Below are 16,730 nucleotides of genomic sequence, written 5' to 3'. Positions count from 1 at the left end.
CAGGTTTAATTGCCATAAAGCAGACATACAAAACTGATTTCTGAAGAAGTAAGTTTCTCCCCATCCCCAATAACCTTTAGCTGGGTTATGGACAGCCCTTACGTCCTCCACTGTTGTCCATATCCAGGTTTACATTTCTATATCTAAAGAAGCATCAGTTTGGTCTCTGTTACAGAAAGCTCAAGCTGTTGCAGGATAACGTTTCTTTGCATGTTTCTAGTGCAGTCAAACTACGGTGCAGCATTAAAGACTGACCCAAGGGCTACGAAGATGGTGACCTTGAGGGGAACCCTCAAGGTGTGAAGTGTGGCTGAGGTCACTTGGTTTGTTCAGCCTGGAGCAGACTGAAAGGAGATCTCATTGCAGTTACAACTTCCTTGAAAGGGGAAGAGGAGGAGCAGGCACTGATCTCTTCTCTGTGGTGCCCTGTGACAGGACCTGAGGGAATGGCCTGAAGTTGTGTCAGGGGAGGTTTAGGCTGGATATTAGGAACAGGTTCTTCACCCAGAGGGTGGCTTTGTACTGGAACAGGCTCCCCAGGGAAGTGGGCACAGCACCGAGGCTGACAGAGCTGCAGGAGCATTTGAGCAGTGCTCTCAGGCACATGGTGGGATTCTTGGGGTTGTCCTGTGCCAGCAGCTGGACTTTGATGATCCTTGTGGGTCCCTTCCAACTCAAGATATTCTATGATTTCAAGTCCTAAGTGCAGGAGCAAGACAGAGCTTAACACATTTGTCAGCTTCTTGTAGCTCCTGAAGTTCCTGCAGTCCCATTTCCAAGTGTTGGGCTGCAAATAGATAGAGGAGGGAAATATTCCATTACCTGGCTTAGTTGGGTGACCAGATTTGAGAACAAATATGAAAAGGAGGTGACAAAACCAGGCCTACGTAGTAAGCTTTGTAAAATGTGAACGGGCAACTCCAGAAGTAGAATGAACTTCAAAATGAAACATTCCAGAAAAGCAGTGATAAAATATCAGTGTAATATGAAGAATTTGCTATGCATGTGTGCAGAGAATATAGGCACTCTGCATAGGGTCCTGTTATGTAAGACATGCAAGTATAATACTGAAATAAACCTCAAGGTTTCCTTTAGTCCTTTAGGATCAACTCTGCCTCAGGCAACCACGACCAATGTTTATCCCACATTGTTTTGAACTCCTAAAGTGATTTTGCTGTTTGTTACAAGGCCAAATTGTTTACTTAACTGTGAAATTCTCTTACTAAGTAAATTCACATTGGTGCAAATTGTACGTCTCTACCTCAGTGAACATGGAGAACAATTAATTAATCACCATTTGCATAAACACATATTACAAAGCTCTAAAGACTGCTCCCACAAAGACTGGTATATTCACTCTCAAACCCTTTATTTTTCAGACTAAACTCTCTTGCAGTCTGCTTTCCTTCTGTAGCCTTTTTTTTAGGATGCTCCAATTATTCTAGAGGAGATACCTACATCAACACCACAATATACACACCACAGACCTTCACTGTCTTCCATGGCATTTGGAATTTTTTACATCACCCCCATCTTGCTGATCCACCTTTGGTTTGAGGGCTTGAAAAACATCCAGATTGAGCACAGCTGTTGCAGGAGCATTCCCAAGTTGGTATGTGAATTTAATTTGCCCAAGTGCAGCCTTTTGTACTTACTTTGTCTTAACTCTACCTTGTTGATGTCTTAAATTATAAGAATAAAAATTATATTGTAAAATGGCTCCCACTTACAACAGTTTCTTGGTGTTCAAGAAAAGACTGCGAGTGGCACTTAGTGCTCTGGTTTATTTGAGAAGGTGGTGATCAGTCAAAGGTTGCACTTGATGACCTCAGAGGTCTTTTTCAACCTAATTGATTCTGTGGTTCTGTAAACTGATGTCACCTGTAAGTGTTTTAGGTTTATTCTGCTTTTCATCACCCACATTATACTTGTAAACACTGCACAGCACTGGCTCAAACCTCCCCTTAGAAGATCTTTTAGCTCTGAAAGCCAAAGGAAACGGTGATTACTATTGCATGAACGTAGCTCTTCAGTCAGTTGTGTATCCATCTCAGAGGAGCTTCAGCCAAAACATATTTAATTTATGAAAACTGTAACAACACCCAGATACACACTGTCATGCCGCCTCACTCCTATCCATCAGCACAACTGGAAGTTAGGCTGGTGTTACAGAGATGAAGTTTCCTTTCAGCCTTTAACTACTCGAGCAGCTGAGGCTACAACCATGAGAGAATGTAGATACTGGAAAGTCTTCTACTACTATTTGGAAGGCTAGAATTCCTGCTGTTGTGTTTCTTTTAATGACAGCTGCTTGCTTCAATGAAGCACTTTAGGAAGTCCCTCTCCTGTTTTTCAAAGCCTGTAATTGCCCATAAGAGTGCAGCAAGGGATTCTTTTTTTTTATTATTATTTTTACTTTTTTTATTTTTTAAAGATTACACCAGCATTATGAAACTCTGCTCACAGCTGCCCCTAAATTCCCAGGATTACTGTTTTGAAACATAACCATGCATATAGTCAGCAGTTCTAAGTTTATTCTTAATCGTAACTTCCATTTTACATCTGTGTAATTTTATAAACAAATTACAGAACATTTGTTTTCATTATTACAATATTAAAATAACTGCTAGTTGAATTGCACCCATCTTTGTGCCTAGTCAAGCCTCTGCATGCAGGGAAGACTCATGTCATGGAATATTAAAAATTCTGACAAATTCCACCCCCTACTCAGCTCTTGGGATGGCTCAAAGATATAAGGAGAGGCAAATAAGATGTTCATGTTATGAAAAAGGGCCACTGCAGGGAACAGTATTAAAATGTAAAGCATGATAAAATAAACTTACACCTAACACATGGAAAAATAATTCAGCTGAAAAGAGCCCATCAAGAAAGTGAAAAGTAAGGGGTTTTGTGTTTAATTTTTAGCTTCCTTGAGAGCTGTAAATTGGAGGGAAATGGAAAAGAGAAGCAATTTTCAAGTTTCCCTTCAACTCAAGCACCCAATGCCATGTAGCTAGAAGACCAAACTTAACCTCTGTGCCTGGAAACAGCAGAAGAGGATTGGTGCTGTAAAATTCATCCTTAAGCAACTTCCTAAGTGAAGAAACCCTTAAGAAATTATGAATCTGAAGCGGTAGTCCCAATATCTGCTAGAAAGAACTCTCCTTCTTCATTACACCTACACTGCTGTCCATCAGTCTGCACGCCCGCCCACAAAGCACCACCTGGAACTGACACACCTGACAAATGCAGTTTTAACAACGGGATCCTAACTGACCAAAAAAAGTCTGACTAAGTTTCCTCTGAGAACCTCCTCACGTCTCTTGTACCTGCTCACCAAAAATTAGGAGCAGAAACGCATGGAGACGGTGAGTTTGTGCTGGTAAGAGAAAAGCACAAGCCAGAAAATCCAAGTGAAAACCAAACTGTTCAAATCTTACAGAAATGATACCTCCAAAACCTTTATAACTACAGAGGAGTCTTTTTAAGCAGATGACATCTGTGGTGTGTTCTACCCACAGACTAAGCCCAACCACCTTAAGATGAGAAGAGCAGTGGAAGAGAAAAAATAGAATGTAATTGCATGTAAGATAAATTTAACTGTATTATTACCACTACAGGGATTTTTTTCTCTGTGTAGAAGTATTCTTTTCCTGTAATAATTAGATCTGGACTAATAATGACTTTTGGACTAGACTGTAAAGATTTTGGTTATCCAACTGAATATTCAATTGTTCAGTTTTCAATACAGTAAGGTTTGGCTTTATTACAAAGTGTTTCCTCTTTTCTCATTAACAAGGTCAACTGCAACACTGGCATTTAATTAACAGCTTTTTCAGTGTCCAACCTGTTTGTCATTTAGGACCACTCCTCCTTGCCAACCAATGCGTTTAATATGGACTCCTTTTATAGTAAAACCTTTTATATTTCCACTTAAATGTTTTTTCTTCTAGGTAACAGCACTTCAATTCCTTTGGCCTTTGAGAGTCACACCACCAAACTAGTTCATTCAGCTTAGGTTCCCTTTACATTCAAATTTTTTCTAATTTCTATTTTATGTTTCTTCTTGTAGAGAAAGACACCTCAGCTCCTCTGGCCTTTCTTTAGGAGAGTAACTATCCACATTCTTCTTGAATTGTTGTGGTCAGGCGGGGGTATTTAAGGCTGTAGCCTTTCAGGGCTGAGCGACACAAATTGTACTGCTTTTTATTGTTTACAGAAAACACTCCAGCTGATGATTCTGTTTATTTGTTTGTTTTTTTCCTGCCATACTGTTACCCAGCAATTGATTCCCCATCCTGTGCCTGTTCTCAGTACTGAGCTGCACGTTTATTTCCACACCTCTTCTCCCACTCCTCTCCAATTCATAAAGATCATTTTGAATTCCAGTCCTGCCCTTGTACATCTTTGGGTCATCTGTAGAATTAATAAATTCACTTTACATCTCTTCATGCAAATAGAGAACAATTCCAGATGATCTGCTGGAGACAGGGTACAACAAAATGTTTATCACCAAGTTCATTTCCACTTGCGTGGGATCAAACCGCGATCAACAGTGAAGTTACACACTATAAAATGGAGCAAGTAAACCGCGAAAAACAATTTATTGCACTAATTTTCAGCAGTCAGTAACCTTAATTTTACGTTCAGAGATAAAAGATTACAAGCATGTCTTATATGGGCAGATGCTTTGTGAGCTGTTCTTTTAACAGTCTCAGCTAAAACCATCACTGCAGCTCAACACGAGTTCCAAGTGATGACTCACACGTACAAGCTAAATACGACAAGCCACCACCTTCTCTTTCCATCTCAAACAGGACACAGCTACTTTGTCTCCCACAAGAAACATTCATCAGATGAATAAAGGTACCAGGTGTTGTACCATGAAAGCATCCCAGTCACTACCAGTATTCCAGCATCACAGTTCTGGTCCCGGACACTTCTTGTATGTCCAAAACAAGCACTTGGTGTTACCTCTGACATTTACATTTTGTCACTAAAATCCTCATTAGTGCTTCTCTGACTGGATTCTCTAACATCTTCTTTTCCTCTTGGGGAGGGATACTTCTGAAATGAAATAGAGAGAGGTATTTTATGAAAAGCTTTTCAATCTGTCTTCCCTCATGTGAATTGTTCAAATAGAATTAATTTTATCCAGCAAAGGAAATTAATTAGATGAGCTCTTGAGATCCCCTCCCAATTCCTCTACCAATGTTTTTTTAAATATGAAAAAAAAAAATCTTTCTAGATCCTACAGCAAACTATCATTCAGAATATCAATTAAAATGCCACTGATGAATACTGTACTTCAAAACTTATTCAATCTTGAGAGCTCTCTGCTCCTCATGAACCCCCTTTAAGACTTTGCTATGAAGTTGACAAATGGAATAATCACAAAAATTAAGCAAAAAAAATCTGAAGAGACTGCCTATGAGTATTTTTAATGCTTTAGAATTTACTGGAAAATTCTGAGAAACGCAGGATGTCCCTGATTCAGAAAGAAACTTTTTATCCACAAGAATTGGACAAATGAAGGAAAAGTCAATGAAGTACAATATTAAATGCACTGCTGTGGCTTCAATCTGACCATTTAAAATTGAATGAATTCCTACAACTAAAAGTGATTAGAGAATGTAATCTCCCTTCAGCACTACAAGATGGTCTTTTGATGTTAAAAAGAGCAAATATAAACATTCTACCTCACTACAAATATCTTTTAATAGTTATTATGCTCGCTTGTATGAAATATCCTTCCATTGCATACAATTTTGGATACCAAATTAACTCAAAAAGATACACTCCTCACGCTCACCTATGTCATTAAAGCTTTCCAGAAGTTGTACTTAACCCTTTACTCCCCATTTTTAAGCAACTTAATTAAATCCTCCTCTTTCAAGTTAAGAACCAGTACCTCCAGTCTATCAAGGGCTACTCTTACCTCATCTTACCTCCCAGATCTACTAGAACAAGCATCTTCTGTAAGGGGGTGAATGACTCCCCCCCCACAAAAAATCACTTTTCCCTACACAAGGGAACTCTTCAAGCCAAACTTGTATTACAGAAGAGTGAGATTCCTTTTAACTGGACCAATTTTAATACTGAACACACTATAACAAAATAGTGTGGAAAAACATGACTGTACTTTGCCACGGTGTGCTCTTAAGAAAGCTTCAAATCAGAGTTTTAATTTTCTTACAACAATTAACAGGCTAAAAACTTCAGCTTTAGCTAAAACTTAGCTAAAATCTCAGCTCTTTCAAGGCAACAAGGCATGATCCAAAATATCAGCTTTAGTTTCAGAAAAATGCCTGAGAGAGCTATTAAAAAACAAGCCCCTAGTTTGTTAGAATTCCAGTAATTGTACCTTCTTCATCTGAGTTCTCCTCTACGATTACTGGCATCCCGATGTGCCGATTAGCAGTTTCCTTTGCCACTTCCATTTCACCTGCAGACAGATTTGGAGGAAAAACTTTTGGTCAGCTTTGCTTTTTTTCCCTGGTCCAGCAGTTGAAAGACTGTTCACTTGCTGCTCTCTTCACATCTGAGTCAGACGCTGTAGAGAAACCTACATTTCACAGCACCTTCAGAGCAGCTCAGTAAAGAAACCTTCAATAAGAGGTGATTAACACTGCCAATTTAAAACAAATTAATCACCAACTCAGTCCAGTGTGGTAGTTCAAAATGCCCTTATTCCTCCTCAACACTTCATCTACTCTTTTAAAGTCAAACAAAGGCAACACTGCCTAATGCTCATCTCTGAAGAGGGGTTAATTTTGTCAGTAACCTTTTTTCTCGCAGAAGCAAGTCAGAGAACAGAGTTTGGAACTTTGAAATTAGATTCCTGTCTTCAAAATAAAGATAATTCAAAACTAGTTTGCTGTTTTATTTCACTTAACAATTAATGAGTAAGCAAAAATCTTGCAAAGCAATTTCTATAATTTTAAAAGCTGGATATCAGACAGACAATTACTTTTCCCTTAGGAAAAGTAATTTCCATTGTGTTCCACTGACCCGCAGCTGCCCCTGCTAGCAAAACAATGGATAAAATTTTGCAGTCTCTCCAGGTTCATGGATGCAATGGAGAAATACCTCTGACTTCTGGAGAACCTCTTCTCCTGTCTGGCTGCGCTCTCCTGCTGGTTTTTCTACTTCGGCTCGGGGACTTCCCCGCTTCAGAAGATTCTAACTGCACTTGGCGATGTCTTCTGGATTTGGAAGCCTAGAACCCAAACACATGCAGGACACAAAAAAAGCTGAACTTCTACAGCCAGATATTGCTGTATGTCTCTTAAAAACCAGCAAGGACCAGAGCACCGAATTCCATGTCAGGGTGGAGAAGGGGAAAGAAAGAGAGAAGGGGGATTCTCACCAGTGGTTGTTCTTCAGTTTAACAGGGCAATGCCCTGTTTTTGATTTAATGGGTGTATAACTCAAAATGCAGATAATGAAACACTCATTAATTCCCAAACCATCCTCTGTTACTACCAAACTACACTAAGTCACTGCTGCACCATAAAGCCTCCTTACCATCATATTTTACTTAGATGCCTGGAAAACACTATCACTGCATATTCCTTAAAGTTGGGACTGTTTATACAATCCAGAGCTCTGTTTTATTTAATAACACATTTCTCAATATAAGATTTTAATAAACAGAGGAAGCTGCAATGTTTCTCATAGGCCTGCTAAAAAATACCAAATCAATAATTTATTTTAAAGTAGCAGTTACTCAAACAATGTTTCCCAGAACTTGCAACTGACTTTAAACTCCCAAGTTCCATTTTCACAGGCACCTTCCGAGATTCCGGTATCTAAGATCCAAGGAATCTGAGCAATTAAACCTGCAAGTGTTTTTATTCCATCTCCCTAAAATTCCATCTACCTTAACAGTGCATAGACATTAAAAGATATCTTGTAAATTAAAATCCCCCAAGCACAGGCCTTATCTGCACTCTTCCATAAACCTAACAAGAATAATAAGAGCCTTGAGTTTCCCCAATGTGTTAGGAAAACTAGAACATTCAAAGGTTGAATTACAGAGCGCAATTTTAACTCATTCCTTTCTGACCCAGCATTTACAATAAAGTGGTACTTAAAACTGTTCTATAAAAATAAATGCATCCCTCTCATTGAATTTTCTACCCACCTCAGCAACTGCAGAGTAAGACCTGTATTTGATTCTGGCCAGGGCACTTGCTCTTTCAGAGCCCTGGGAAGAAACAAGAGTCCAGTCAGAGAAAGTTTTCTTATTCTCTTTTAGCAATACTGAAATGCAATATCATATCAGGCGATCACTTGAGCAATATTTCATTACAGCTATAACTCCAGAATTACTTCTACATAATTAGAATGCTGACAAACTGTTACTTAGAGAAAAAAAAAATAAGTTCAAATTCCATTAAAAAAGGTAGAGTACAATTTTTGTTGCCTTCACTGTTACAAAGCCTGGGAGGAGAAAACCAAATTTTAAACTTCAAGTCTTAATAAAATTCAAAGTTGAAATAAGCAGAAAAGTACAACATGAAACAATTTTGTAGCATAAAAAAAACGAATGTTGCATTTAGTTGAAATTCCAGGAGGAAGCATTAAGGAGTTTGGCCCAGAAAGTACAGCTCTTTTCGTTCCTTACCTGAGAAAGACTTTTTATTATGAGCATTTAAGAGCTATCACAGCAATAAATGCTCACAGCTTCTCAGAAAACATGATTTAAATCAAAACCAAACAAGAAAAGCCAACCAGCCCCACTAGCTGTCCTTAGAACTTACTATGACACTATCAAGCCTTGACCTACACTGCTTAGCCTTTGATCTGAAGTCAAAAAATGAACAGATTCAGCCTGTGCAATGCAGCAAACTAGTTGAGCTTTCTTACCTCTGACTGCAGCAAAGTCTCATCTTCCTTTTTATTTTCTGTTTCATCAGTTTCTTTAGCATTTAGGAATAATTTCTGGAGGGGAAAAAAAAAAGCATTTTTCTTTAAACATCTGTCATACACAAGACAGCCAAAATACAAGAACCGTAAAAATCAAAACAAGTATTTACACACATGCACGTTTTCTTCACTGATCTTACACTGTGGCCTTTCTTTAATCCAAGAATAAGTGTTACAGAGGTATTTCATGAGGTCAGTCTAATACTGCCCATGAGTCACACCTTCAGGGATTCCCTCTCAGCAAAGGTTACGGTACCACAGAGGCAGCACCACATACAAGTCCTTTCCTCCACACCATATCTCTGCCTCACGCTTTACACATTCCACGTCTTCAGTTAAGTTCCTTCTACTTCAGTCTGAGATTTACAAGCTTAGAGGTAATCACACCAAGAAAGCCAGTTCTGACATGTCCACACAATCTGCTAAGTTGCCACAGCACAATGGTTGATATTACCCACCATTCTGTTCTGCTGCCATTCCTGATGTTCCAAGGTTATGTCTTTAAGAGTAACTACAAAGTCATCTTTTATCAAGCTCAGGGCCTTGTCTGGCTGGGACTTGTCAGCTGAAATGACGCACTTCATTTTCTGATAGTGGTCATGAATATTCATCAGTTCCTAAAATAAATTTTTAAAAAGTTATTCCAGCAATAAAGCAATATCAGTCCTCAGTGTACAAAGCCAGGGTTACACAAACCATTCTAATTGAACCAGGAGGAGTGACAGAAACAGATTCTGTTTAGATCAGTTGAGTTTTAGGGAGCCAAGCAATCCTGCTACCTAGCACTGACACACCAAATAAGCAAAAGAAGAAAGAGTATTTTGCATTATTTAAACTATGAAGGTTACTCAGGATCAGTATTCACAGAGGTTTCATTCTGATACGATGGCTTATTTTCATCTCTTTGGAGGAAGCATTTTACTTCACAGATTTTTGTAACACTGCTGATGATACACATTTGCCAGCAACCCAAGAACCTATACCTAGCTTGAATTACTGCATTTTTAATAAACTGTATTATATATTAAACAGAACCAAGTTTTGAGAAGGAGAAATAAAGGTTAGAGAAGCCTACAAACTTGCAGGATAAGTAAATTCACATTATCACAAGTATCAAGTCCCCAACTGCAACCTGCAGACATATCGAACCAAACATGCTTCCCCACATTGTCCAATTTTCTTTAAGTGACAATTAACCATTTACACCCTTCCCCTTCTACACCTTACTGAGGCAAACCCACAAAACATTAGAGCATATTTCAGTATTGAAAAAAGGTACCACAATTCTGCCAAACTGAATGCCACGTTTCTGAGTGTTCAGTAAAATTACAGGCTATTACCCTAGCCTGAATTCCATAAGAGACTTAAAAAGGACAAGACTGTGCTGATTAGAGAAGTTACAGCTCTTGCACAACAGAAGAAGAAAAACAAAACAAACCCCAGTGGTTAATCTGTAGTTTAAAAGTTTCTGTACCTCCAAAACATCATTAGTGATGAGGCTGTTTACTCTGTTACTTGGGTCCTTAAACTCTTCTTTAAATTCATTTTCCTCGATCTTCTTCTTAGTTCTGTAGTTCAGCTAAAGCAAGAGAAAATGTTTGTAACCTAAAAGCAAATTTAAAATGGCACCTCCTCTAGAGAATTCCCACTGCATATTCAACAATCAGGAGATGTTGAAAGGCATAAAACCATCTCAGCAACAACAGCACAGAGCTTTGCTGTCATAATGCTCAGAGACAGCACTTCTCACAAATTACTCCCTAATCAAGAGTTTAATCCAGCACACAGACTCATTTTCACAACTGATAACACATCTCAAAACCAATAAGAATATGAAATCCTGAAAAAATATTTTCAGGTGAGAAGCATTCAAACATCCTCTAAGCTTTACATCAAATACCTGCATAAAGCCACATATGATACTTCAACACAGCCTCAAGGCTAAACCAACCACGAGTGCTGTTGAACTGTTAGCCACCAAGAGATAAGGATATTTTACTTAAAAATGTAATTCTTTAATGCAGTAACTCACTAGCTTTGGCATCGCTGTGAAATGGAATGCTCTGGCTAATCTCAGTTTCCTGAAGATATATGCTGCATCATAATGCTGGGAGTCTATCAGCTCCTGCTGAAATTTCTGGATTTCAGGCCAGTCCTTGAGTGCAATTCTGATCTGCAACAAAGCAGTTACACACTGTTATGCCAACCTGCATATTTCAGCAAACAAAAATTAATTCAGCTGGCTACTGTGACCACGTTCTACTACAGACAATACTTGGATGTGTAAGGTATAGCACGACACACGACCACAGAACTACATTTTGTGCAGATAAACTCATTATACTGTTGGGCTAAATCTTTTCACTGCAGCTTTCTTTGATAGTGACATAGAACACAAGTCCTTTCTAACATTTGAAGACATTAATTCTTCACATTCTGAAGTGTGTGAAATAGCCTGCACCGAGGAGACCCCATTCACCAGTGATCAGAAAACTACTCATATCAAAATGTGCTGCCACTGAAATGCTCATAAAAGTATCACTCTTTTTTTCTTCCTTTCTCTTGTGTCACATCTACTCTGCCACCTCATTTTCTCTCTACCCATGTTAATTTCCTTGATAACTCATGTACTCTCTTACAGTTGCTCTATAAGCAGTGGCTTTAAAATTGCCTAAATTCATTTCCATAAAAGGTAGTGATTTCTCTGAAGTCAAGATATGAGACATCATGGCATCATTGTAGACTACTCCAAATTCAGTTTGTTATTTAAAGAATTTGGACTCCCCTGTGCACATGCACACAACACGCATCACACAGTTCCCAAGTAAACCACTTCTCCTTGCACTGAGTTTCCAAGTCCTTCAGATAGTGGTCTCCTATCCTAAAGGCACTCAGGAGACATGTCATTCAGGCATGCACCCTCCCAACCTATTTGTGAATTTCACTTCTGGTTAACGGGAACTGGAAATAATTCAGCCCTCTTCATTCTGTTGGAATTTTAAAGACTAACTAAGCCTATAATGTAGCTCACCCTACAGCTGACGAGCACATTGTCTGTCCCTACCTTTTCCAATGGAACCATCTGGTTTTAAGTACTTTTATTTTAAGAAAACGAGAGGAAATGCCCTAACCATTTATGTTGATGGAGCAGGCAGCAGTACACCACATATCTTACATCTGGTATCTGCCGAGAATAAAACCTCAAGAACAACTACCTTTTGTTTTGGCTGACAAAGCTGGGTATTATAGAGCCCATACAAAAGGTACAGAGCACCAACTCGGATCTGGAAGGCATATGGGGGCAAGAAGTACTGCTGGGCCAGTTCTAAAGTCTTCTTTGTGAGCTTGTTCCTCTCCAAGGCTCTTATTCTGCCACTAAAGCAAACAAACAAACAAAAAGCAGCATGTTAAAGCAAGCAAATATAAAACTGCAGGCTTTACAAAATCCATAATGCAGAAACAAGTTTTAGGCATTTTAAAAGCATAGAATCATTGAATGTTCTGAGTTGAGAGGGACCCACAAGGATCACAGAGTCCAAGTCCTGGCCCTGCACGGGACATCCCCAAGTTCACAACACGGTCATAGGGCCCAAGTTCTGGGGAGCCTTTAAGACAGACCTTAAGCTTTCACATATTACATTGTCTGTATTAAGTGAAGCACAAAGCGAAAAATGCAATGTCCCGCAGCCACATTTTTTAATCTCATGAGAACTGCATCCACCTCCCGGAGGAGTCAGCTCCCGCATCACACGCATTACTAATGCACGAAATAGATTGAACTAAAAATTCAGAATTGAATTCCAGTATTACACAGGGACCGATGCTCCCGTGCCATTTACTCAGACCCCAGGCAGGTAAACCTCCCCCAGAGTTAGGTAGGCCTGAGAGGGAACACGGCTCACCCACACCCCCTTTACAGCGAGGGAATCCCAGCAGCGAGGGGCCGCGGGCTTTGGGATGCGGGGAGGGATGCGGGGGGACGGCACCACTCACTGGAACACGGTGTGGAAGCGGCGCTCCCGCCACAGCTCGGCGAAGCGCTCGAAGCGGACGGTGTCGGCCTGCTGGAAGGCGCCGAGCAGCTCCTCGCAGTCCGCCTGCAGCCCCGGCACGGCGCTCATCCCGCCGCCGGCACCGCGCTCATCCCGCCGCTCCCATCCCGCCGCTCCATCACATCCCCGCACATCCGCCCCGCAACATCCCCGCGGCGCCTGCGCGGCGCCTGCGCACCGCCCGAGCCGGGAGGAGCCGGGAGGAGCCGGGAAGTCCCGGGAGGAGCGGCCGCGGCTGCTCCGGGAGGGAGCGGAGCTGGGGTGCTGGGGCTGCCCTGACCCCCCGCGCTCCCGCCGCGCTCCGGTCCCCGCGCCCCGTGTGGGGCGAGTCCCGGTCGGGGCTGTCGGGGCTGGGCGCTCGCTCGCTCGCCGCGCCCCGGGCTCTGCCCCGCTCGCCTCCGCCTCGGAGGGCGAGCCCGGTCCGCAGGCACAAAACCCCTCCGAGCAGCGCATCCCTGGCCGGTCCCCGGGGAGCAGAGGATGCTTCGGGCGGGAGGGAGCGGCGTCGGGTCCGCTCGGGCAGGCGCCGCTGTACCACAGCCCCGGGGATGCTCCTGAGCCTCGGGGCTTCATCGCCCCCCGTTTCAGTCCCGGCAGGAGCCCCCAGCACCGAGCCCGGCGGGCTGCGACCCGACGGGCTCGGGAGCAGCGGGTTCCCCACGGAAAAGGCGCCCCGAGCCGCGCTGCCGTGGGGACGTGACTCTCCGCCACGCTCCGACCGGCGGTGCCCGCCAAGGGCCACCGGTCCCTGCGCTGCCCCCCCGCCATCCCCCGGCTCTCGGGCAGGAGGGGGGGGTTGCTCGGCGGCCGCCCCCTCCCAAAAACCCCTCCGGACACCGGGGCCCGGCGGCTGCGGGAAAGCCCCGTTTCCGCCTGAGCGAGCGCGACAGGCAGAGGGGACGAGCCGGCGGCCGCCCCCCCGAGCGGAGGGATGCGATGCGATGCGATGCGATGCCGTGCCCTGCCCCGCCGTGCCGTGCCGGGCGCTCCCCGCATGCACGGCCACACGTAGGCGGCCCGGGCAGCGGGGCGGGCGGGGAGGGGGCCGCGGCTGCCGAGCCGCACGTAGGGTGGGTGGGTGCGGCCTCGCCGGCGGCGCGGAGCGGGCGGAGGGGGCTCCGCTGCCCGCGCTCCCCCGCGCACCGAGGGGCTGAGCGGACACCGAGAGGAGCCCCGGCGCCGGAGCGAGCCCCGAGCCCCCGTGAGTACGGACCCGGCGAGCAGCGGGCGCTGCTCGGGCGGTGGTGGGGTGGCTCCTGCGGGAGCCGGGGTTGGTGCCCGGGATGCTCCGCAGCCCTCCGGAGGTTCCCAAGAAGGTTTTTAGGGACGAGGCTCGGGTTTCGAGGCGGCTTTGCGGTGATCGCCCCTGCGGTCGGGGCTGGGCTGCGGGCAGCCTGCGGGTTGTGGGAAGCGGGGATGGGCAGCGGCACCTGCGCCGGGAGCGGTCTCCAGGTTTGGCAGGAGAGCATCCAAGTGCCTCTGCACCCTGGGGGCTACGGGGATGTGTTCTCGGCTGGTGGGAGGTCGCCCTTGCACGAGGGGATCCTTAACGGGTGAGAAACAGCATGCAGGGAAAGTGTGGAATAAGCATGGGATGGAGCGTGTTGAGCGTTTGGTGCCTTTGGGATATTTCAAACCTGCAGGAGTTTTGCCCAGCGACCAGGTTAAAAAGTCACACTTCGCTCTCTCAAATAGCAAAATGACTGTTAAATTCTGCTGGCTGCGGTGCCGTGGCTTCTCCAGTTCACCATTAGCATCAGCTAATTGATCCAAAGGTCGCTCCTTATGGCGAGGCACATCAAACTGTCAGCTCCTACAGTGACAGGAGCTTCCACAGAGTGCTTCAGGCACGCAAGCATCTTTCCATATTCCTTATATTTCCCAAAAGGTTGCTGGAATCCAACCTTTAGGAGCCTTTATTAGGAGATGAATGGCCATCGGGTGAACAGCTGTTGTCTGTGAGCACCACTGGTTGCCGATGTCATTGATTATAGGAACAGGAGTGTTCACAGAGCTGTTGTGTGTGAACTGGGCAGGTTTCATCAGCTGCTGGAGGAGAGCTGCACCTGCTGATGTTTGAGTTCCATTTTTGGGGTGCTTTTTTGTCCAAAAAGACATCTTCATCTTATCATTTGGATTCACGTTTGGGGATGTAGGGCAGTGACCTCATTCATCCAGTACATGACCCTGACTTCAACAGATTGTACTGATTTTAAAACAGAACGCCTGCACTGTTGGGAAAACAGATATAATGTGCTCCCCCCTCAGTGGATTTAAGGATTCAAAGCACAAGTAAGTTAAAATTGACACATTATGGAGTGAGTTCATCCTTACATACAGCTCAAGCCAAGCCCTATTTAGTTACAGGAGTTATCCTTTAATTTGATGGGAGCGGAGGAGCCTGGCTCTGGAGTGATGCTGAATTTGTAGGGCTCAAGTGTGTTTTCTGATTTTTGTATTTCAAGCATGCAATGAGTGGGGGGATTTCTCAGGGATGGCATTTCAAGAAGCATTATATGGAATTTTTACTTTTTTCCCTAAGGCAGATGGGGCTGTGTGTTGTGACACTTTGATCGTGTCAGATGATGCAAGATGTACTGAGGATGAGGCTATTGTGCCCGTGTTAACATGTGCTAAATCTTCCCTCGCAGAAAGTTTGGGTACACTGTAAGGAATTAAAATGCAGAGGAATAAAACCAAGTAACAGGGTCTCTTCATATAATGCCCCTTGTGTGGTACATGAAGTTAAATACAGTACCAACTTTTAGATTAATTAATACTCTATTTTTCTTTATAAACTGTGTTTTCAGTGCTCCTTCAGATTTTTCATTACTACATTTAAATTCTTAATTGATGCCTTCCAAACTAAAGAAAAAAAAATATAAAAATTTAGGTGATTTAAGGAAGAGTGTGCTGGTTACTGTATCTTCTTCATATTCTTATTTAACTCCTAAACAAAAGGATAAGATCCTATTTGACCTATTAATTCCTAGTTTTTAACTTGCAAGTTAAAAGCCATTTATCCTGCATAGATATACATAACGGGGTTTTCCAGGTGCACACGGCACAAGACAACCTGCTCTTTTTTTAATACCTTATATGATTGTATTATTTTATTAGATCACATTTGCAAATTGAAAACATGAAAGTAAGCCACGTTTTAATCGATTTTCATTAAAATAAATCATGGATGTATTTTATTAATTAGCATATTCCACCCTCTGTACGTGCAAACACACTAACAACAGATAACAGGATCATACTCTACTATGACAGCACTTGCACACGCCTTCTGCTCTCAGACTTCTCAACCAAGCAAAAACATTGCAAAATCTTTTTAGTCTGTGCAGTAGGAAGTGGTACTGATTTTAACAGGTAAGCAGGAGTCACAAAGTCCTTGTCAAGTTATTTGCATGTACCGACAGCAGCTGAAATCACCTGTAGACATGATGGTGTATTCAAGTGGGTTTCTGTTTTGATACTAAGGGTGTTCTTGATGTAATTACTCAAAGAGGTCTCATAAAACAGTCTCTGTCCCTCTGGCTCTGTATCTGTTGCTCACTTGCTCGCTCTCTTTGGCTTTCCCAGGGAAAACCTACACCATCCCCTATGTCCGACTTGTTAAATTCTATGGTTGACCCCTTTTGTTCATGCATGCGGTCTGCTTAATTCAGGTGGGAAAACCACCTGTCTAAGGTGAACAGGATTCAGCTTATATACAAATATCATGTTTATATTATATTTAAT

General features: G+C 43.0%; 2 protein-coding genes across 2 annotated transcripts; both read right to left on the bottom strand.

Moving 5' to 3' along the window:
• Nucleotides 1-2,514: 2,514 nt before the first annotated feature.
• SNAPC1 (small nuclear RNA activating complex polypeptide 1) lies at nt 2,515-13,102 on the bottom strand. Its single transcript, XM_050336767.1, has 10 exons — nt 12,925-13,102; nt 12,147-12,306; nt 10,964-11,104; nt 10,406-10,510; nt 9,390-9,548; nt 8,872-8,946; nt 8,147-8,209; nt 7,090-7,219; nt 6,365-6,445; nt 2,515-5,067 (listed from the first exon to the last, which is right to left on the bottom strand). Exons 1-10 carry the CDS (start codon nt 13,050-13,052, stop codon nt 5,033-5,035), a joined length of 1,077 nt encoding a protein of 358 aa, XP_050192724.1. The 5' UTR covers nt 13,053-13,102; the 3' UTR covers nt 2,515-5,032.
• Nucleotides 13,102-16,639, bottom strand: LOC126650597 (collagen alpha-1(I) chain-like). Its single transcript, XM_050335584.1, has 3 exons — nt 16,583-16,639; nt 14,414-14,528; nt 13,102-14,366 (listed from the first exon to the last, which is right to left on the bottom strand). The coding sequence occupies exons 1-3, from the start codon at nt 16,637-16,639 to the stop codon at nt 13,102-13,104; spliced, it is 1,437 nt and encodes a 478-aa protein (XP_050191541.1).
• Between the last annotated feature and the right edge of the window lie 91 nt (nt 16,640-16,730).

The sequence above is a fragment of the Myiozetetes cayanensis genome, unplaced genomic scaffold (assembly GCF_022539395.1).
Source record: "Myiozetetes cayanensis isolate MyiCay16 unplaced genomic scaffold, myiCay2020 scf6-25, whole genome shotgun sequence".
Taxonomy (NCBI): domain Eukaryota; kingdom Metazoa; phylum Chordata; class Aves; order Passeriformes; family Tyrannidae; genus Myiozetetes; species Myiozetetes cayanensis.
The sequence above is the reverse complement of the archived record's forward strand: the minus strand, read 5'-3'. Positions and strand labels throughout refer to the sequence as shown.